Raw genomic sequence first — 23,147 nt, 5'->3', positions numbered from 1 at the left:
GCTTTTATATTTATTATTATTTATTCCGTTTTATTACCGTACAGACTGATGACTTAAAAACTAGGAAATTCTTCTTAAGCCTATTTTGAAACGACGTTTGCACATATTAAAATCTAACAAATTATACACTAAATTAAAAAGTTCACAACACTTGTCAATAGGGTGGTTTTGGCCATAGGCAGTACGGTGGTGAGGAATTGAAAGAAACTGACGTTGTCGAAGTGTTCTCGTTGGTACATAAATGTTAACACGTTGTAGAATGTAAGCACAGTCAATACGGTTGGTCAATGTGTCGAATATAAAACCTTGCTGCAGTTCGACGCGCCGCTTTTCGAGTGAGGTTAGACATATCAGAGCACACCTTTCCTCGTACGGTGGGTTTGTTATTGAAATGAAAATAATTTGAATCTTTAGAGATGTTTCTGCACTTTCTTTTTACAAAAACTCAAATCAAAAACATATTATTTAGAAATAAAAGTTTTATATGAATTAAATTTTTAGGACATATTTTTAACAATTGTTTCCTTGTTTTTTGTGGTGATGTACGAAATCCGCAGCATACTGTAAGTACTACTTTCAACTAATACACATACTAACACCCACGCAGTGAACGATCACGGCAAGCAAGCATACATCGTGGGTGAGCCGTCTCGAGCATTCTAACGTAGACTCTCGACCGTGGCACATCGCTATCGCAGTGGCACCGAGTTCACGGGAGAACAGCGTGAACAACAAATTAAACAAAATGTTGCACTGTTCAGTCCAGCGTCATATAACATGCCTAAATTTCGATTCCTACATTTGCCCTCATCAGAAGTTCGCAATTCTTGGGTGTCTTGGATTCGCTGGTTTGAAAATGTCATGATCGCTACTGGTATTGTGGATGGAACCACACGTAAAGCACAGTTATTAGCAATGGGGTGAGTTTTTTTGAACACTAGTTCCATTTCCCAATAAGAGATGGCGCTCATCAAAATGGTTCCTTTAGACAAAAATTTGTATGGAAAAATTGAGAGTTACATTTTTTAAATTTTTTTGACGTACCTGGCACACTTTTTCAAAACTTCTAAAGGTTCCCACACATTTTCCGGATCGTTTGCCCCCGGTGCTGATATCGAACGAGGTGGTGAAAGTTGTTAAAATCGCGAAAAACTGTCGGTGAGAGCGTAATTTTTTTTGTTTTGATTTACTATTTTGGGGGCAGCAGGGCTGCCAGTTGGAATGTATTTTTATGTTTCGTGAAATTTTCTTAGTTTTAAGCGGGCCATATGACTACACCACATTTGTACAAATGCGATGAAATTCGAAGACATTCTGTCGCTGTAAACAGGATTTGCATCGTGTATGACACTGCTTGAATGAGCGCTCAAACGGTTTGGGTAAAATCGGTCCTGATCGAAATATTTTGTACAAACCACCCTCTGTGGTGGTTTTTTGTTGTTGCTGATGCTCTTTTCGCCAGCAATCGTTTGTTTGTACCGTGTGTAGGCGAGCATAAATCAAACAATCGTCGTAAAATCATCTAATTTGTACATGCCATTTGTGTAGTCTATGACCCGCTTTACACATAAACATATGAAGAAAATTTCAATATTGGATTTGTTTTTTTAATGATACCAGTTTAAGTAAATTGTAAAGGCTGATGTTAAGCTGTCCTGATAAATTCATGATAGTACTGTTACAAGGATGTGATTGACCTTGGTAAATTGTAAACAATTTGTTTGCATAAGTTTTGTAACTTACAATCGACTCCCAGTTATCGATTTAATATTGACGTCTACGATGTATTTTAACCATACGCTCGTATGGTTCTCTTAGAATTCATTTATAGACCATATTAAAACTCTTAATCTATTCAGTATTTGAACCAATTATGTAATATGATTATCGTCAATATTGTTTGAATAAAATCTATAGTTTTTTTATTCGAGGTTGTAAGTTTCTTCATAAAAATGGGTTACTGAGTAAATGTTATGCCACAAAGCAATATTGTTATTGTTAAGCCAACTGGGTTGGGTAATAGTTAAAACTAGAAGACGGCACTCTGTACTGGTCGGAGAAATGGGTTGGGACTAATTTCAGGAACCAATATTGATAAATCGGCAGTTCTACATAATTAATACGAATCCACATTTTTCATACTTCAAAATGATTTAAAGGTTATCATTTGGCAACCCTTTCGATTCCAATCCGTTTTTGTTTTGCTTTATTCTCCTTTTCTACACGATTGTAAATTTTTACGTAATGAACCAAAATTTTAACCCTCACACACTACACTCTAATTCTCCTTGGCTCAGATTTGAAGGAAAACAATTCAAAATGCGCCAAAACTAGGAAAACTCAAATTTTAATTAGAGCGTCAAAACTCAGAAATGAATTGTAGGGGTTTTCGCAAATTCTGAGTTGTTTTGTTCAGGGTGATTTAGGCTTGTTCATAGATCGACTGAATTGAAAAAAATCAAAAATATATGAAATTTCAAAGCGTTTTTGAATGCAATTTCTGATTTCAAAAAGAAAAAAGACGATTGTACGGTGTATTTAGAAGATGGATGCGTGTATTTTTATCCAATTGGTTTAATTTTTACCACACAATAACAAAAAATTAGTGCCACCGGGCCATTTGACTGCATCCAGCCGGTGAAACTACGTACTGTCTCACTACAACTCCCGGACGCCGTACCAGAAGCACCCTCTCCGGTTCGACGAACGGCAATCGGGAGCTGCAAACAGGAAAACGGACACCAGCGATGTTCCAAGAGGTAATTTTCATTAACAAAAATATTAATCTTAACACATATGAGAAAGGTTTTTTTATATTTCAGCAACATATTCCCTGATGGAGACAAGTCACGGAGAGCGAAACCATCCTGACGTCTGGATCCAGCAGCTACGCCAACGTTCGGGTGGACACGGACACGGATGGTGTATCGAAAATGAGACCTGCACCTAGCCCAACAAACACTTTTTGCACGCTCTTTTTTTTAAACTCAAAATTAAGTAGTTTTGGTTCAAAACAGCACTTCGGTGGCTTCCCTCAACTTTGAGTTTGACTGGGCAATAGCAAAACTAAGTTCTGATAGGCATACTCAATACTAAGTTCGGCAGCCGAACTCGGATTTATCCTTTTTTTTTCGAGGGTAGCTGATTTTCAGGGAATTAAAGGATGATTAAAATTTGTTGTACCCGGATGTTGCTGTTCCGGTACATTGCATTGCAATTACAGAGCGGTGGAAAGTTTTGACATTCCCGGTCAAAGAAAACTTCCGGATGTTACTTCCCACGGGAAGTAAACAACATCCGGAAGTTTACGGACATTCCAAGCCGCTCACCATATGATGACAATGACGGACAGAATTCTACGCTGACACGGTGAACATGCATTTCATTATGAAGTTCCTTCATAGTCTTCCGGTAACTGTTCCGGAGTGACTAAATTTTGCGACGTGTTCGTTGGTTGTTGTTCCGGTTCGGACTGAACTCGCTAAGTGTTTTCAGTCCAACAAAGAGAGTTCAATTTTTAGTTCATAAGGTCGAACTCAGCTTTGATCCCTCGCCGAAGGAAAAAAAGGGATCAATTTTGAGTTCGCAGTTCGAACTCCGTTTTGATCCATAGCAAGGAGGAAAAAAGGGTACTTAACTTTAAGTTCATAGAATCGAACTATGTTTTGAACCTCGGTCATACTTAATTTTGAGTTTAAAAAAAAGAGCGTGTGCTGCATAAACGCTGAAAAAATATTGTGGATCAATTTTTAATCAGCAATCTGGCTGAAAGAAGGCCTCAAAAATTTACTGATTCACTTGTCTTCAGCCTTTAATCATCTTGATCTGGAGAAGTTATTCAGCTAACGTCATTAAACGTCAATTGATGGATCAACCCAAAAAAAAAGTCCAATGCCTGTCTGTCAGATGTTTCGCACCAACTTTTTCCCCTCTGTGTTGTTTTTTTTTTCGTTTCAATTACCCCGAACTTTAAATCTCCAGCTAAAAAACTAAACTATTTAAACTTCAATTTTTAAGGCTAAGAGCCTTTTCCTCTCAATAAACTGGTTAACATCTGGCTTAAATTTATCCTATCATTCCTGCACCACCGTAAGAAATGTACTAGCTGCGATAGACATTGATTACATGTTGGAAATATACCTTCCTAAAGCATTGATCTGCGCCTATTATTCTTTTCATTTTTTTTTTGTTTACTGTTCTCTTTAAAAGCTTACGATCTAGACCTAAGCAAACAATTGCAAACATACAACACGAGTTTGGTATGAGCTGATTCAACGCAAGAAAGTACAAAAAGTTTTCAGTTTTCTAAAACAAACTCGCTTAAGATTGGATCGTTGAAACGAGAAAACACAATTTTAGGTTCATTTCATAGACTATGTTTTGATTACTAGTCAATCTGGGAACCAAAAGATAACCGTGTATAATTGAGATTTTCAAAACCACAAATTTGGCTTGAATATGTTTTCCGTGCACAAATGTAAACAAGTTATTTCTCAGCCAATCAGTTTCATGGTACTTATTCGGCTGCACTCCAGCCTCAACCTCAATACAATAAAAAAAAGGATACTTGCGTAGCCCATCCCTTCGAAAGAGAACAACGAGATGGCAGATTTCGGCAATCTCTGTAACCCAAAAGTGCAATTTCCCGGTTTGACCCTCGGCAACCGGTGACATTCGTAATGCGGCCCCACTACTAAGCAGAGTTTCAGAAACGCTCCAGTTCTATGGCGAATTTTTAAGGGCAAACCCATCCTTTTCGGCACACATTCGGATTCCCATGCATCGATCTCTGGCAGACGGAACAACTATCTCCGTAGCTGAGAATTTGTTGACATAAATCTCCCGCCGGAATAAACCAAATTTCCACTCAACAGTGCGATTCTGATGCCAGTAATCCCAGTCCACCATCGGAAAGGATTGCGTTTAAGGACCCGAAATAGGTGCAATCGGAACCATTTGTCAGATGATGACCGTTCATTTTATCCCTCCTTACCGCAGGATTCAATTGAGATTATTTCATACGCGGGTACTACCAGAAGGCACCACATACATCATGCACCCAGAACTCAATCCTATTTCCCATCAAGAGTTTCCTAGAACTAAACCACATTCAGAACTGCGATTATAAGCTTCCTTTTTTCAGCCTGTCGCTCCGAAAACTTTTTCTTTTTCCTTTTTCCATTTTATTTATAATTTTGGTTGGTGATTTGGTGAAAAACAATCGGGCCGGACACTTCAATCGACTTCTATTAAGGGCCCAGGCAAACACTGGAAGAAGCTCTACTGAATCTTCCTGAACCCGTAATTGGTTGTAGGTCATAGTGAATCGCAAAACGATAAAAGAGCGCTGAAAAGAAGAAGCAAAGTAGTAAACTTACGGCACCGAAGCAGTTCCTGAAAAACCTCTTGTTAATTTCGATCGTTTGACACAAAATGAGGTCTTTTGTATTGATCCCGAATTAATTCCATTTTCCAAACCTAGGTCTGATATGAATACTTTCTAGCGATTGAGCCTGTTTTGATAATTTTTCTTGCTTACAACATTTCGTATATATTTTGACAATCTAAGCTTTACTACTTTGCTCTCGCTTTCATCTAAATTACACAAGTCTCAACTCAGACCCTATGTTACACTCAATAGCACATTTCTACAAGATTATTTCGGTAAAGCTTACCAGACTTTCGCGTGAGGGCTTTACTAATAAATGTCCATTGAAAACTTTAATTTCATTATTTCTTTACTTTTACTTTAACTTTAATTTAATATTTCAGATAATTTGTATTATCATTGAGATTTCAATAACATTGTCTGCTGTTTGAGAACTGTTCTTTTGATGATTTTTACGTGTTATACGAAGTTCCGCAATAGTATTCCCTAAAATATCATACTTAAAGGAAAGGATACTAATTGTCACGGCGCGCCTCCATCATATGAAATTTCGATATTTTTTCCGTGTAGATGGCTAACAACAGATAGCAAAGGCTGTGCGAAAGAACCTTTAAAGTTGTCAGGAAGTAGTTCGGAGAGATTTCTCTAAAAGAAGAATAAGCGACTACTGATAGAAGCATTTTGTGAAGATAGAGCGCCAGATTTATTGAGCAGTTACTTTTTTATACAAATTTAAGGCCATTCTTGGATGATTAGTTAGACCACGTCACGTGAAAGGTAACCGCATCTGAAAAGAGAAAAAACCAAAAGAATTAAATTACTAAATAATTTGTAAAATACTCCGAATAGGCAAGTGGAAACGATTGCACAACGTTGTGATATAAGTACTACGTCTTTCGAGCAATCCGCGATCAAAGTAAGATTACATATTGTTTAAAAGTTGATATCAAATGAATATTTATGATGATTTCACATCAGGCTTCCACTGTGCAAGTTATTTAACCGCAACCAGCGTCCAGCAGTAACAGAACCAAAACGGCGTCAAAGGCGTCGGCTTTAAGAAGATCGTTGCTATAGTTACCAGTCGGTAGCATACAAGTGAGGTTACCTTAAAAGAATGTAAACAAACAAAATTATTATCTTGCAATCACTATTTAGGAACATCTTATTAAGCCGCATACAGAATTTAGAAGAGCAGGAGTATAAATAGAGAAAATTAGTAAACGTAAGTAACTTACCTATGAGATTTAGCCATAAGTTAAACAATGAAATCGTTACAGGAATTTTTTAATATATTGTATATTAAAAACTCGGAAACAACTCTACATCACTCTTCTAAAATCCACACTAATCATTCTAGTTTAAATCGGACTTATAAGTATTCCACTAGCGATCATTCACAGCAAGAAAAAATCGTGTAATTTTAGACCGAAAACGATGCACGAAAACGGAACATCGATTTTGATGTAAAATTCTATCACGATGTAATTTTTTCAAGAATGTAATTTTTGAGGCGTGTAAATTTAGATCGAAAACAATGCACGAAATCGGACGACGAAAGCCGTCGTGTAAAAATATACGGGGATGTAAATTTTAAGATTTATTATCGTAAATATTAGAAATCTTTGCTAAATATTCAGGTTTTGCTGTTGTCTATGAATGAATACGCTGCTTTTAAAATTTTAATTTCGCATATATTTCCAAAAATAACCTAAAAAGATATACACCATCACGCACAGCGTCAGCCTGGAATTTTAGTTTCATCCGATGATTTCCAGCACCGTGATGTTGTACAGATGGCCGTCACCAGGATCCTCGATTCGTCCCAGAACACCATTATTTTTCGGTCAGCGTCACCTCCGCCTGACGAAAATTTCTCCGAAAAATCACTGCCGCTGCGAAAAAACTGATCTTGCTGCAATGGAGAGATTAATTTCAACAGCATTCTTATTTCAATATGACATTATTATGAACCTACCAGCTTTTGAAGGATTCTGGAAATGCTAGAGCTACGCCTTCGATTCGTTTTCGAATAATTTTCTTACTTGTTTACTTTGTATCCGACGCGCGCCACACAAGTGCATATTTCCATTTAATTTTAAATCAAACATACAATTTTACACTGTTTGTGATATAAAATTCATTGACCGCTTGATTTTTACATCACGGAATGTAAAATTATAGCAAAACAATGTATTTCTATTCACTTTTTGAAAAAAGACTAAAATTACATCAAAAGGAGTTGAAAATTACATCGTCTTCGATTTACACTTGTAAAAAATTAGACTACTCGTGTTTTAGATTCCGTATACTTTTAGAAATTTTTTGCTGTGTTGCATTAACTGGGCACTCAACATCGTTAACTGGACTAGAAAGTCCTAAACTGGCGACCATCGCCTCAACTGGACTTATAGTCCGCAACTGGCGATCAACGCTTGAACTGGACTTGAAAGTCCCAAACTGGCGACTATCGCCTCAACTGGACTTCTAGTCCGCAACTGGCGATCAACGCCTGAACTGGACTTGAAAGTCCTAAACTGGCGATCATCGCCTCAACTGGACATCTAGTCCGCAACTGGCGATCAATTCCCTAAAAAAATTAAACAGATATGAAAATGCGTGAAAATTTATATTTCGTAATTGGATTTTAATGTTTTGCCTTCCTCAAACTGAATTTTGGGTTTCATTTCTTGACCGTGCAACAAAAAAAAATCAATTTATAAAGTGTTCTAAGTTTATCGTGTAAAATCAAATTCGAAAATCAAGATCATAACAAAACGGATAAAATTTTCTCTCTTTCAACTGATTCTCTCTCTCCAATGAGAGGGAACTAGTGGCGGCTCCAAGCGGTCGTTATGTGCTGGCGCTTGCCGACACAGGCCATTGGAGGAGCTGAACTACAATCTGTCTATTACGGAATCACTGGTGATGATTCAGAAGTTTCAGCTGGAACTGATCCATATGAGAAGGCTAAACAAACACTTTCTGACCATTTTGCCCCAAAACAACACGAAAGCTATGAAAGATTTGAGTTCTGGACATTGAAAAAGGGTGATGACGAACCTATTGAGAAATATTTGATTCGCATTAAACAACAGGCTGAAAAATGTTATTTTGGAAAAACGGAAGTTGAAAGTCGCCAGATTGCAATTTTAGACAAACTTAACCAAAATGCTCCAGAAGAACTGCGCCGGAAACTGCTTGAGAAACAACACCTGTCGTTGGATGATGCCACACGAATTGTGAACTCATTTCAAGCGATTAAGTACCAAGCAGCTCGAATGAGTCAGCAAACAAATGCAACGCAAATCAATCGAGTTGATTTCTCTAGAACATCGCTCAATAAAAATAAATCTAAAATGGAGTACATACCAGCTAAATGTGCCATGTGTGGTTTTGCCAGACATCGTGACGGTATGAGATGCCCTGCAGTAGGGAAGCAGTGCTTTCGATGCCATGACTACGATCATCTAGCTAACATGTGTCCTCAGAACATTGAAAGAATAGCTAAAGGCCGGGATTCAAATAAGCGAAAATGGTCTAGTCAACGGAACCAAAATTATGACAAACGACCCAAGTATGTACATCGAGTGGAAAGCGAGGAGGAGGAAGACAGAAAAGTGCACTTGTCGGTATACAGGATTGATGATGAAAAAGATGAAATGGTGACTTGTGAAATCGGAGGTGTTTCTATTGAAATGTTAATTGATTCAGGTTCAACACACAATCTAATCGATGATCGAACATGGGAGTTTATGAAAATGAAAGGAGTGTCTTACCAATCTGAAAGAAAAGATAGTACCAAACGATTTTTGGCTTATGGAAGAGTGCCGTTGAACCTGCTTACAGTGTTTGACGCTACTCTAAATGTAATCGATGGAAACGACATAATTACAGCGGATACAACGTTTTACGTCATCGAAGGAGGTCAGCAGCCTTTACTGGGCAAAGTAACAGCTCAAAACTTGGGGCTTTTAAGAGTTGGACTGCCAAGCTGCGTCAACAATAAAGTGAATCGAGTCAACGTAAACAAGTCCTTTCCAAAAATCAAAGATTTTCAGCTGACACTTCCTATTGATGATTCTATACCAGCAGTTATACAACCACTCCGTCGTTGTCCTATTCCTATGTTGCATAAAGTGAAAGAAAAGTTGGATGAGCTTTTGAGCGTAGGTATTATCGAGCGTGTTGATAAACCTTCTCCATGGGTGTCACCGTTGGTTCCAATTATCAAAGACAATGGAGATTTACGACTTTGTGTAGATATGCGAAAAGCAAACAAAGCTATACAACGGTTGAATCATCCGTTACCAGTTTTCGACAACATCTTACCAAAATTAAATGGAGCAAAATTTTTCACTACACTTGATGTCAGGCTTTCCATCAAGTAGAACTGGCGGAAGAAAGTCGATATACTACTACGTTCATCACAAACTGGGGCTTGTTTCGCTATACCAGATTATTATTTGGAATAAATTACGCTCCTGAATTCTTCCAAAATCTAATGGAGTCAATTCTAGCAGAATGCAAAAATACAGTTGTATTCATAGACGACATAGTTGTCTGGGGAGCTACTGAAATAGAGCACGATGACGCAGTTAAAACAACTTTAGCTGCATTGACCAAAAAAGGCATTGCTTTGAATGTAAACAAGTGCCGGTTCAAACAATGCGAAATAGACTTTTTGGGACATAAGCTCTCTGGTAATGGAGTTGCACCAGCTGATTCCAAAGTGAAATCCATACTACAATGCAGGCCTCCACAGACGAAAGAAGAACTTCGTAGTTTTCTAGGTTTGGTGACCTACGTCGCAAAGTTTATTCCCAATCTTGCTAAAGTTAGTCATCCTGTCCGACAACTGCTTAAGAAAAACATCCCGTTTCAATGGAACACCGAACATCAAAAATCATTTGAAGAACTAAAACGCTTGATTGGATCTATAAAACATTTGGGCTATTATAATCCCAAGGATCGCACAGTTTTGATAACCGATGCTTCAGGCAAGGGCCTTGGGGCAGTACTGCTTCAATTTAAAGGAGACTGCCCACGTGTCATAGGCTATGCATCTAAAAGCTTAACTTCCGCAGAACAACGATATCCGCCCATTGAGCAAGAAGCACTGGGCATCATATGGGCAGTAGAAAGATTCAAAATTTATCTGTTGGGAATAACATTCACCTTAGAAACCGATCATCGGCCGCTTGAAGTTTTGTTCTCCACAAACTCCAGACCTACTGCAAGAATTGAAAGATGGGTCCTAAGATTACAGGCATTTAGATTCAACGTTGTGTACAGAAGAGGTAAATCGAACATTGCCGATCCTTTGTCAAGGATGGCCTCCCACATACAAGACCTATCGTGGAGTGATGATTCTGATACATATATTTTCCGTATTGCAGCAGAAAGTTTATCCACCCTGAATGAAAAATTTGAAATTACAAATTTTGATGATGGTACGGAAATAGCAATAAGAGCTATCCAAGAAGCAGCTGCGATAGATATAAATGAGATAAAAACAGCTACTTCTAAGGATTTGGAGATGAATGCTATACAAAACGCATTAATGGCAAACGAATGGAAAGCGGAAAATCTTAAACCATATTCTGCATTTCGAGATGAGTTTTCATACATTAACGGCTTGATTATGCGGGGTTCTAAGCTGGTCATCCCGTTTGAACTAAGAGCAAGGATGTTAGTATTGGCTCACGAAGGCCATCCTGGTCAGTCTGCTATGAAACGTCGACTGAGGGACCGCTGTTGGTGGCCTAATATGGATCAAGAAGCAGTACGTATATGTGAAAAGTGCGAAGGGTGTCGATTGGTTTAGACATCAGATCCACCCGAACCCATGCAACGTAGATGTCTACCTTCTAAACCATGGGTGGACATTGCAATTGATTTTCTGGGTCCGATGCCAACAGGAGAGTATATTTTGGTAGTTATTGACTATTTCAGTCGATATGTGGAACTAGAGGTTATGAACATGATAACGGCTAAAGAGACTGTCAAAAGGTTATCCAAAATTTTTGGCGTTTGGGGAAATCCCATCACAATCACTCTGGATAACGCTAAGCAATTTGTGTCTTCTGAAATGGATGATTTTTGTAAAATAAAAGGGATTCATTTGAATCATATCACACCGTATTGGCCGCAAGCCAATGGGGAGGTGGAAAGGCAGAATCGTACACTGTTAAAACGCTTAAAAATTGCAAACGCTATAAACGGGAACTGGAAATCAGAAATTGCCAATTATCTCGAAATGTATAACAACACCCCACACTCGACCACTGGGAAAGCACCGAGTGAACTGCTCCAAAATAGGAAACTCCGATTTAAATTACCGGACGCAGGAGATCTTGAAACAACGCCCGTATCGACTGATTATTCTGATCGTGATGCAATCCTCAAGAGAAAAGGAAAGGAAACAGAAGACCAAAAACGTAACGCAAAGGAGAATTACATTAAAGCTGGCGATACAGTGCTCATGCGCAACCTACTTCCGGGGAATAAACTCTCAACGAATTTCTTACCCGAGAAATTTATAGTTGAAGAACGAAACGGTTCAGAATGTCGAATCAAATCCATTGAAACAGGTAATCGGTCACTTTAAAAGTTGAACAACAGTAATTATAAATTTGGTTTCTTTAGGTAAAACATTCAACAGGAACGTATCTCACTTGAAAAGAATTTCAGATGAGTTTACGGAATCAACAGCGAACACCGAAACAACCACAGAACTATCATCTTTACAGCCGAGAAGATCTACACGACTTAGGGCTTATCAAGCCGTTCTTAAAAATGACAAAGAGTGATCAATCAAATATCTTTTCATTGTTAAAGAAAAATAATCATTGATATTGAAATTTAAAATTAAAGTATAACAAAAGAAAAATCTGTTCAAAATAATAATGTTTTATTTATTTCAAGGAAAGGGAGATGTGGTGATGTACGAAATCCGCAGCATACTGTAAGTACTACTTTCAACTAATACACATACTAACACCCACGCAGTGAACGATCACGGCAAGCAAGCATACATCGTGGGTGAGCCGTCTCGAGCATTCTAACGTAGACTCTCGACCGTGGCACATCGCTATCACATTTTTAAATTCTAAATGTTCGTGTTCTTAAACCATAAGCCTTTAACTCCAAATTTTAAATAAAAAAAAACACAATTTCAACCTTCTGTTCTTTCAGGACCCAATATTTTAATCGAAAGAGACAAAACACTCAGAGCTTGTAATTCAAAGCTTAAAAACCTGCGATTGAAACTTTATAAACTTTTTATTAATATTTTTTATATGAAATCATATTTTTGGATCGATCATGATTTTGAAATTAATCTAAAAAGTTTGAAAAATTATTCTAAGTAGCAACTTTCAAAATAAATTTTAATACGCAGTGTTAATAACAAAAGTTTTGAACTCATTATTTTTAATTTTTTATCAGTTTTTATCATTCACATAATTACTCATTTTCTAACATTTCTTTGTCAGTGTAGTTGAACATGGAGGATTTTACTTTATTAAAGGTTTCATGTCTGGCTTCTATAACTGGCACTTTTAAAATAATTATAAATATATTCTTCTTTTTATAAAATTAAATTAAAACATCAAACATTGAATAAATTCTGTTCAAAATTCATTTCTATTCAGTAATCGATAATTTACATTTTAGATCGTGATTAAATATTTTTTGTTCAAATTAAAAAATTACAGCGGAATTCCTCACTAAACTTCCAGTTAAAAATGAGGAAAAGAATTCCCAATTTAAATGAATAAAAATTAACAATTATTATCATTTTCCTAACATCTATTCATGCTAAGTTTTGTACAAGACTTGACATTTATTTTAGAATTCAGATATTTTTTAATTTTAAATTTGCTAAGAAATTCTTTTGAAACTTATTTATTTCTTACTTTCTTGACTTATCGAAAATTTGAAACATTCATTGTAATATGTTTCCAAAATTTTGTTTATCAGTCATTTTTTTAGTTTTTGTGTTGAACATGAGTGACAAATGGTGTAAGAAAACCCTTTCCTTTTCAATTGTTTATTTTTGGTATTGTTATTAATTTTATCTAAATTTGAATTTTGAAAACCCCCCCGGAAGGGTCCATCGCACGGGCCTGACTGGTCACATTTTTTGTACTTCAAAGTTATTTTTTCGTTCTACATAGTCACTATTTGGTCACTTTTTTCGGTCCTCAAAGTCACTTTTTGGTCACTTTTTTTCAAATTTTGGTCACTAAAGTCCCTACTAATTCATTGTCAAACCGCTACCAGCCCTGCATGTTAAACTTGTCGTCCATTTTCAATTTTTTCTTCGCTGTTTGACTTTAAAAAAGCATGAATCTTGAGTTGTTAATCGTCTCGCTTTCGTAAACATGTCTAGTTTTTTTTACATATCCTTCCTTTCCGTTTACTCGAATTGTCCTGCTTAATTCTATCGGAATCAAACCTTAGAATTTTAACTCAATTCTACGGCTGTAAATTATGTAAATTAATAAAAAAAAAAACCTCCAATCAATCTTACATGAATACTTTTCTAACATGAATACTTTTCATTACCCTTTCAGGGATTCTGATGCTTTGAATATTGCCAAATGGTATCAGGTATCAGCTTTCCGTCGTAAAATAGTTTTTTTTTTCAGCACTCAACGTAACCATCAAACTTGCCAAGCCTCATTCTTCTTTTTTATTATAAATTGTAATTTTCAATACAGAAACATCGGGGCAAGTGCAAACGGATACCATCACAGTTCAACTTTCATATTCTTTCAAAAAGAAATATCTGCCTATGTATGTTGGTTATCCAATGGTTATCAAAAAAAAATCTGCTTCTGCTATAAACAAAAATATGCTTCTGGAATATCAATCAAAAAAAAAATTTTTTCAACAAAAACGCGGATCTAAAGTCTCTTCTATGTAGCCAAAATATGTTAAACAAAAACTCACGTTTATGTTCAGTACGTACTTCAATTATGTGTAAACAAACAGTGAACTTGTAAACAGTTTTTCGATGAATGATTTTAGAAAACGTTGAGATTTTTTAGTCAGATTGTTTATTTGGGCCCAACCATTTATAAATGAAGAAATGATGTATACATTTTTTGTAAATGTTGAACGTTTGCACTCGCTCTAGTGTACCTTCAAAATCTTTTAACTAAAAATTCCTCTTATTTTATTGATATCTTTCACATATGGTTGCAAAAAATCTAAAAATTCTTTGCATCCGGCCTTTAAATAAAAATCAATCCTATTTAATCCATTTTAAAGGACAGACTCTTGTTCAGTTCATGTGTCTGTTCATTTTCAACGGATTTTGTTGTTGTTCTGTAAATTTAAAGGCGCTTGATTCATCTACAGTAACGCACATTTGTACATGTTCGAAAAATGTTTCTAGGCGTATTGGATTATACAATCGTACGCAAATCTTCCCACTTTCTTTTTTTTTTTCAAACGTCCGCAAAGAGTCATACCATTTTTTCATATGCATCAGTATTAAATTCATGTTTTTCAGACAACCACTGCTGATTCAATTAACATGAAATCAAAATAGTTTCAATGTTCAAAATCGTTTAAATGGTTTTGATTTGATCAGAAAAATATCAATCTGGGTCACATCTAGGTTTCATTTATTCATATGTGCTGTACAAATAAGCTAGGAATCAAGAACCAAAAAATACATCTAGGCTTCATATCGCCACCACGTGCATTAATAGTATGCTTGGTTGAGAAATAGGCGCCCAAATGTTCCCACTAATCAGAATGCCATGTCATGGTTACTATCCTCTCACGACGTTGGCTCGCGACGCTTCGACCATGGAGACGAAAAACAAACCGCCCGCCCGGCGCCCAAAGTAAAGAAAATCTCGAAAAAAATGGATGTCATGACTTTTATTTCATTCAAATTATTACAAAATTAATTAATATGGATAATTGATGCGACTTTTTGCTATTTTTATTCGATATAAACCGATTCGCATGCCTACAGAATATTCTTAAAATAATTTCATTTGAATGTTTTGGGTCATTTCGGAGGAGTAGTACTACAAACACCGTTACAAGAGAATTTTATATAATAGATATATATTTGTATATATATATATATAATTTTAAATGAAAAAATTTACCAAATTTTAAATATAACCCATTTTTGAGGTTCTGGTTCCATTTTCCCATAACCAAAATTGTATCTCTATTTTTTGTATTTCTGATTCTGTATACAGTTGAGAATTCATGATTTTCATTTCGAATAATCATAAGCAATAAGGAAAGTTCCTTATTTCTAATGATTATTCGAAATGAAAAGCTGCTTTAAAATCCTAACTCAAACTTGGTTTTGCATTTTATAGCAAATTTGAATCATATTTTTCGCAAATCATATGCATTTTCAATATTTTGATTATATTTATCCGAATATGAAGGAAACAAGAATTTTGTTTTAAATTCAAATTATAAGTTCTTAAACATAGCTTCTAAATGGCGAAACAAAATTAAAAACTCAGAGTCAGATTTATCATTTGAACTTCACATTTTAATTCAGATTCACAATACAGATTAAAAATAAATAGTTGATATGATAAATTGAGATTATACCAGAATTTCAGAGTTTAAATATTACGTTCCTGAATGAAGGCTCTTAAAATTGGCTCATAAAATTCTGATCTGGAATGAAAATTCAAAATTCGTTTTTTGTTTGTACAGTTCAGGAATCGTATGAAAATTTGGAAACAAATTCAAAGCACAATTTTTGAACTCAGGTTACGAATTCAGGATCAGAATGCAGAATCAAAATTCAGAAAAGGATTTAGCTTGTAAATGAGTTTTTCAATCAACATAAAATTGTTGAGGAATTCAAGAGAACATGAACTTAAAAATTTTCTTGTCAATGCAATTTACAGATTTCAAATTTCTTAATCAAAATTTGTTTATAAACACAATTCAGCTAAAACCACAAATATAAAATAGAATTTGAGTTTATTTTCTTAGTTTGGTTTTACGCAAAAAATTGATTTAATAAAATCATCCACAGGATTTTCATGATGGAATTGATTCTTTATGAATAATATTTACTATTAAAGAAACAGGTCTCTGAAATTCACCTAAAAAATCTGCACAAAATTCTACAAATTTATCAATGAAAGTTAATAAAACATACCAGAACATGCATTTAATTTATTTTAGGACCGATACGCTGACGCATCTGTGAATAGTTAGGAAACAGTATTGCATTTATGGGGGCAAGTGCAGACTTTGAAATTTTTCACTAAAGTACCGTTGGTAAGGTACTATGGTGAAATCCGTTTGCACTTTCCCAGGAGTACCTTAATACAAACTCTGCAGAAGATTTTCAAAACTTCCGGTTTAGTTTTGGACCAGACAAATCCTCTGAATAAAAATCATTGGAAAATTATTCGATTATTTTTTTTTATTTAAAGAGAAGATTAAATTTACAATACTTTAAATTTGGAAAATTTTGAAAAATTTCGGAGGTGTTTAACTTTGATAAAACTAGAAAATATATGTTATGTTTAAGTTTTAGCAGAACTTTAAAAACTCAATAATGCTGTGTACTCTGTGTAGCAATGGTGTCCAAGTACAAGCGGTTGGAGAATTTGAATATCTCCTCCATAAGCTGTGTAAATGTACATACTATAGGTTCAAACTTCAAAGCCTCTCCTACCGGTTTTCACGCTGAATCTTCTCGGAGATTGCTTTGACTGACTGTAAAGAATCATTATCCTTCCATTCCTTCCTTCGAGAGTTTTGAGCCCGTTTTATTTTTAATAAATCATAGAACATAATCAACTCTAATCATACCGACACTTTGTATATACCTATTCATAACGCGAGCGGTCAAATTTCTCAATCGATATCTACAAAATCTAGGTATAGTTTTGAAAAGCTTATAACGTGACTCAAATATGTTTCTTAGACAATTTTCAGCTAAAATCAATAATTTGAAAATTATTTGAAGTTCAAGAATTTTTTTTTTATGAAAAAACATGCTTCAGGAAAAAAGCTGTAGATCAGTTATTAAGGGCTCGAAAAAAAATTCGTTTAGTGCCTGAGAAAGTTGAAATAAGAAGCTAAATGTTGTACAGGGGATATACTTAAAAGGGAATATACACAAAAAATTTGTAAAATTCGTGCTTTTCATCAATTAACCGGCAATGCTGTTACTGTTACAGTAGAAAAATTTTAAAAAGTGAATTGTAAAGTTGACGTAATTTGTCACATTTTGACGTCTTTAGATTTTTAAAATACGAAATACATAATTTATGACGACTTTTCAAAGCTAGCTGTTTTTCAAACTTTTTATCAATCGGGATTTTCTGAGACAATTCCTTCACCTGAATAAGCTTTGCACTGGATTTTGAGTATGTTAACGTAAGGTTTAGGCAATAAAACTATATGCAAAAGAAAGCAAATTTCATACTGGTTCTAGTGATGTATTTGCATTAGATGGCGGTGCGATGATCGACAAAAATATAATAAATATATTTCTGAAAGTAAAACCAGAAAATTTGCGCTAATGCTTGTTTGTTTTTTTTTTGTTCTCTTTTATCCGTCTTCGTGTGCAAAATACCTTTGACATATTACCACCCACTGCGCCCGTCTGCCAAGCAAGAATTTGTGCTGTCTTTTAAAAAATTCAGAAACTACTTCACTGTTTTATTTATCATATTTTTGTCAAGCATTGCACCGCCAATGCAGTTACATCACTAAAATTGATATGAAATTTGCTTTCTTTTGAATATAATTTTATTGCCTAAACCTTACGTTAACATACTCAAAATCCAGTGCAAAGCTGAGCTTAGGTGTAGGAGTTGTCTCAGAAAATCCAAACTGATAAAAAGTTCGAAAAACAGCTACTTTTGAAAAGTCGTCATAAATTATGTATTTCGTATTTTAAAAATCTAAAGATGCCAAAATGTGACAAATTATGTCAACTTTCCAATTCACGTTTTAAAATTTGTCTACTGTAACAGGAACAGCTTTTTTCTATCTTTAGCTTTCTCAGGCACTAAGCAAAATTTTGTACGGGCCCTTAATAACTGATTTTCAGGCTTTTTTCTGAAGCATGTTTTTTCATAAAAATTATTTTGGTCTTTGGATGAGTTTTATGTTATTGATTGTAACTGAAAATTGTCGGAGAAACATATTTGAGTCACATTATCAGCTTTTCAAAACTATAGATTTTGTAGACATCGGTTGAGAAACAAGAGAGTTTCAGCGAATACAGTGTAAGCCATCATTTGACCGCTCGCAGTATGAATAGGTATACCACATGCGTTATTCGAAAACCACAACACTTAGAAAATTTCTAAAAATGCAAAATTACTTGCATTTTAAAAATAAAAATAGTCCTGTCGTTAAATTGGCGAAAAAATATTAGATTAGGCGTAATCATCATTTAAAGTTAGAAAAATGATTTAGTGTTAAAAACCGTTAATCAGAACATGGTCCATGTAAGTTGTTCAATGACTGGGAATGACATAAACTTAAAAAGTGCGTTTATTCAAAGATAAACCAAGTGTTGAAAGTATGATCTTTGAAGTTTTTACTTGTTTGAATTGCTCTTAGCTCACGAAAATTTAAACATACATACATCACTACTCGCACAAATTTAACAATTTTGATAATTTAAATAATTTTTTAGAATTTTTAGTTTTTTAGTTTTTTACTTATTTTAAAAATATTGCATCATGGAATTGAAGAAAAGCATGCCATGGACAAACATTTCGTCAGTGTCATTAATTTTCATTCTTACCTTTAATTAAGAAGTTTAAACCACAAAATTTTGATAAAATGGATTCCCAAATTCCCTGCTCTTCCTCGGCCCAGGACAATGTGTTCGATTTCATTGAAAATCTTATAAATTCCATACCGGAACATACTGATGCAAGCGCATTCGGAACAACAACCCAAGGTGCTACCTCCAAGCCTATGGGAACTCGAAGAATTTTGAAAATGCGCCAACAACTAAACAAACAGAACAACTTTATCGCTGACCTCAAAAAAAAGATCCGTGTTCTTGGTGCTGCTTCGCCGAAATCGATTTCTGATCAGGAAGAATTGGCTTTTCTCAAAAGTCGTTTAGCCAAGGAAAATGATTTGCTGAATAGCTTGATGAGAACCCTCATCGAAGAACAGAAGAAGGAACAATCCTGGGAACCGATCCGTTTGTGCACCGACCCAATGGACGATGTGGTTCGAAGTCCGTGGATGCTGGGTGGCGTTGCAATGCAAGATCCACGCTTTTCATTTGATTCAACGCTATCCTCATTGAGTTCGCAGGGTCATGGAGACATAGGTGACTTTTTATGTCTAGTCTTTAATCAGTTAATTCACATTGCCGTATGGTTTCATTTCGTAAAATGCAGTCCTAACTTCACGATGACGCCGTAGTATAATTGTGCTTTTCGTCCATACTTTATGAATCGAATTGAACCAACGTAACAAAAGAAATAGAAAATCAAACATTTCATTTCATAGTGGGTACTGTATAGAATCAATTGACCACACGGCAATACCGTACGTTTATCTATATTTTCTAAACCAAATTGATAGCAACGCAAAAAATTTTACAATTCTGCAGATGACACCATGAAGTATGATGATGTTACTAAACAATTCCAAAAAGAACTGATGAATCGAGACCGAGTAATTGAAATTTTGCAAAACCGTCTCGATGGACTTACGGCAGATGTGATGAAAGTAAAACGAGACAACAATGCTATTCTGGACAAAACTCCAAAAAATACCAAATTTTGCGAAGCGGATATGTTGAATCGTTTACGGTTCTATAAAGAAAACACTGATGCTCTTGAACAAAACCTCCATCAAATGGGAGCCGCTTTGAATGTCATAAGATCAGAGCTGGGAACCAACATTGCAGGAACATCGCCTGATTTTATTGACTGTTCTGGTCTCCATCGGACTTCGAATTTCAGTGGGAACCATGAATGTTCTACTCCAAAGAAATCATGTCCCAAAAATAATGATGATCAATATAACGAGTTGATGAAAGAATTCGCGAACAAATCCGAGGAATGTAAAAAACTAACCGATCGCTTGGCGAAATCATGTTCTTGTAAAGCCGATTCTCCTGAACAGGTTGAGTTAGATTTACTCAAGAAAAGGTGCTCGGAGCTTCTGGACGAACATGATGAATTCAAGATACTAATTAAAGAACAAGGTGAACAGCTTGATGAATATCGCAAAAAATTCTTGGATGCACAACAAACAGTTGAAGAGCAAAAACTTAAGATGAACAAGATGGATATAACAAATAATCGGATTGAGGAGCAAATCAACATCGAGGTGCAAAGGATAAAAGCCAAATTTCAGGACAAATTACGAAAGCTTCTTCCATTCCCTGGTTTGTTGGAGGCCGAAGAAACAAAAGTTAAAAATCTCAAGGATTCGAATGAAAAATTGCTGGCAGAATTGAAAAAATCCGCCAAAGAAATCAGATGCTTAGAAAGTAAACTGCATAACGCACATGTTTCGCAAAACTCTGAATTGGAACAAGCTTACCGTTTAATGAAAACAGAAATGGAACAAACTACAGACATGCTAGAGGAAGAAAAGAAAGCGAAACAAAAACTCCAAGAACAAGTATCGAGTATGCAGCAAGAAATGGAAGAAGTGCGATCTGAAGCAGCAAAAATCATCTGCCGAACAAACAACCGTATTCAAGAGGATAAAAACGCCGCACAAGAGCGATTGCGTGTTGTGGAATTGGAGTTGGCGCAATGTCGTGCAGCAGCTGCAGTAACGATTCAAAACCGGGAAGAAGCATTACGAGAGATGCATCGCCAAATCGGTGTCTTGTCCGCAAGCTTTGAAGATGCACAAATGCAAATCAAATCCCTTCGGAACCAGCTGACGTATTTGCAGAATGAAAGGATCTCGAGGGCTTAACTGATTTCTTTTGTTGTTTTTCTTATTCTGAATAAAGCAAATGATAACAATCCGTTAATTTTTTATTAAAGTTAATAAAGTTTTAGTAAAATGACAATTCTAGATGAACCTAATATTCTTAATTTATTTTTATTAGGTCTATCCCGCAGGCGGGAATATTTTGCGAATAGGACTTTGGGACCAAATAGTGTTGTTGAGTTTAAAAATGAACAACTTCGTGGATGATCTAGAGAACTGGATGAGTAAGCTCCCGTCAGAGCTGAAGGCTGTCCCTATCATCAATCTTGCGATTCCAGGATCACATGATACGATGTCTTATGGCATCAAAGATAACGCTGAAATCGCACCTGATGCAGATCCAATCGTTGGAACGTTGAATAAGTTTATTCCTTGCGTTGTGAGGCGCTGGGCAGTTACACAACGTTATGACATAACCGAGCAGCTGAAAAATGGAGTGCGGTAAGTAGTTTAGTTTTTCTTGATTGATTTTCTATTTCATAAGTTCCTATATCTCGCCTTTTTGGGAAAGGAACAAGCTATTGGGAACGAATAGAAGATGTGTTAATTATTACCTGGATACTTTTCAAAAATCAAGGAAACTCAACCATTATGTAATCAGTCAGCCCTTAAAAAAAGACATATCCTGTAAAATCCAAACATTAGCAATTCTAACTGGAACTAACCGGACAAAAAAAATCGCTTCAAATTGATTTCCGTGAATATTCATTACAAGCTTCAATTGAACCGTTCATTTACTTGATTTTTTTTATGTCACTCTCGACTTTCTATTTCTGACTCTAACTCATGAAAATGTGAAAACAAGGTAATGTAAATGGATTTTGTTAATTTTTTTTACGGCACATCAGTCCAAGCTTTTTTTATGACACGAATTTTATTACGTTCCCGAAGTTTCGGTGTCGTATGACACCATCTTCAGGGATTAAATAGTCATTGAGAGTTCTGCCGCCTAAAAGTTACGGCTAAATGTTTTCTTGATATTTGTGAAACTGTTCTAGTAACGAAATCTAAAACAGTACGCTTTTTCAAAATCAAGACACCACGACTATTTAATCCCTGAAGATCATACGACACCGAAACGTCGAGAATGTAATAAAATTCGTGTCATAAAACAGCTTGGACTAATTCGCCGTAAAAAAAGAAAAAAAATAACATAAATAAAAATACAGTCGTCCCCTTGAGTAACACGTTAATTGATTTTTTTTTGTCAAAAACACAGAATTTTTATTCGGCAACCTTGCCTTAGCCAACGAAGCTGTACCTTTTCTAAGACTGAGGATTACTTTCTTCAGATTGTAAAACAAAATTTGCAAGACTTGTCGATTGGAAGGCAGCTTAGCACCCACGATTTGAACTCTGTCGTGCTTGATAAGAAAAAGTTTTGTTTAAGTCTTGCGAAAATCTACAAAGAAAAGAAAATATAATAAGGTGAATGCTCATGAAATCCAAAAAGTTAATTTTTAACCTCACTACAAGGTGAAGTTTATCTGAATAGAGCAGAATAAAAAGGTAAAATTCACCGAGGTAAAAATATAAAACCGGAAAATGTTCTTCAACCTCTCGGGGTAAAACTTACCTTGTTAATGTAAAAATCGAACCAGAACGGTAAATATACCTTAAATTTCATTTACTTGTGCCTCAATGATTGTGCCTACTTGAATGATTCAATTGAAAAAATTGGATTTTGGATATACAATCAGAGAAATCTTGGTGTTTGAACCAAAAAAAATGATATTGATTCAGAAAAAATTTTGAAACGAAGGATTCATTCTTTGAACTTAAAAAAATATTTTGAATCAAAGAA

General features: G+C 35.4%; 3 protein-coding genes across 6 annotated transcripts in view; all 3 read left to right on the top strand.

The window, feature by feature from the left end:
• LOC129744295 (PI-PLC X domain-containing protein 3) overlaps nt 1–23,147 on the top strand; it is a 35,790-nt gene that overhangs the window by 9,952 nt on the left and 2,691 nt on the right. For both annotated transcript variants that reach the window (XM_055736752.1, XM_055736753.1), the window contains one exon: nt 21,462–21,784. In XM_055736752.1, coding sequence (XP_055592727.1) covers nt 21,531–21,784 — 254 coding nt within the window. In that variant the 5' untranslated portion in view covers nt 21,462–21,530. Of the gene's footprint in view, nt 1–21,461; nt 21,785–23,147 lie in introns of those variants that run through there.
• On the top strand, nt 5,709–12,353 carry LOC129744294 (uncharacterized). 3 transcript variants are annotated; one of them, XM_055736751.1, is made up of 3 exons: nt 5,709–6,305; nt 6,368–11,982; nt 12,038–12,353. In XM_055736751.1, exon 2 carries the CDS (start codon nt 8,245–8,247, stop codon nt 9,778–9,780), a length of 1,536 nt encoding a protein of 511 aa, XP_055592726.1. In that variant the 5' UTR covers nt 5,709–6,305; nt 6,368–8,244; the 3' UTR covers nt 9,781–11,982; nt 12,038–12,353. The 3 variants fall into 3 exon arrangements, with proteins under 3 accessions (XP_055592726.1, XP_055592725.1, XP_055592724.1); XM_055736750.1 differs by having other exon boundaries at nt 5,709–10,689; nt 10,789–11,982; XM_055736749.1 differs by having other exon boundaries at nt 5,709–11,982.
• LOC129744293 (thyroid receptor-interacting protein 11) lies at nt 15,887–21,522 on the top strand. The gene is made up of 2 exons (XM_055736748.1): nt 15,887–19,712; nt 19,998–21,522. Exons 1-2 carry the CDS (start codon nt 19,208–19,210, stop codon nt 21,323–21,325), a joined length of 1,833 nt encoding a protein of 610 aa, XP_055592723.1. The 5' UTR covers nt 15,887–19,207; the 3' UTR covers nt 21,326–21,522.

The sequence above is a fragment of the Uranotaenia lowii genome, chromosome 2, assembly GCF_029784155.1.
Source record: "Uranotaenia lowii strain MFRU-FL chromosome 2, ASM2978415v1, whole genome shotgun sequence".
Taxonomy (NCBI): Eukaryota; Metazoa; Arthropoda; class Insecta; order Diptera; family Culicidae; genus Uranotaenia; species Uranotaenia lowii.
Note: the sequence above shows the minus strand (reverse complement) of the source record. Positions and strands in the feature narration are given on the sequence as shown.

What these genes read in the sequence shown, in the direction of transcription:
- LOC129744294 (XM_055736751.1), top strand. Translation starts at nt 8,245, where the DNA reads ATGTGCTGGCGCTTGCCGACACAGGCCATTGGAGGAGCTGAACTACAA.
- LOC129744293 (XM_055736748.1), top strand. Translation starts at nt 19,208, where the DNA reads ATGGATTCCCAAATTCCCTGCTCTTCCTCGGCCCAGGACAATGTGTTC. An exon ending in GCAGGGTCATGGAGACATAG is followed by an intron (nt 19,713 to 19,997) that starts GTGACTTTTTAT and finishes ACAATTCTGCAG; the next exon opens with ATGACACCATGAAGTATGAT.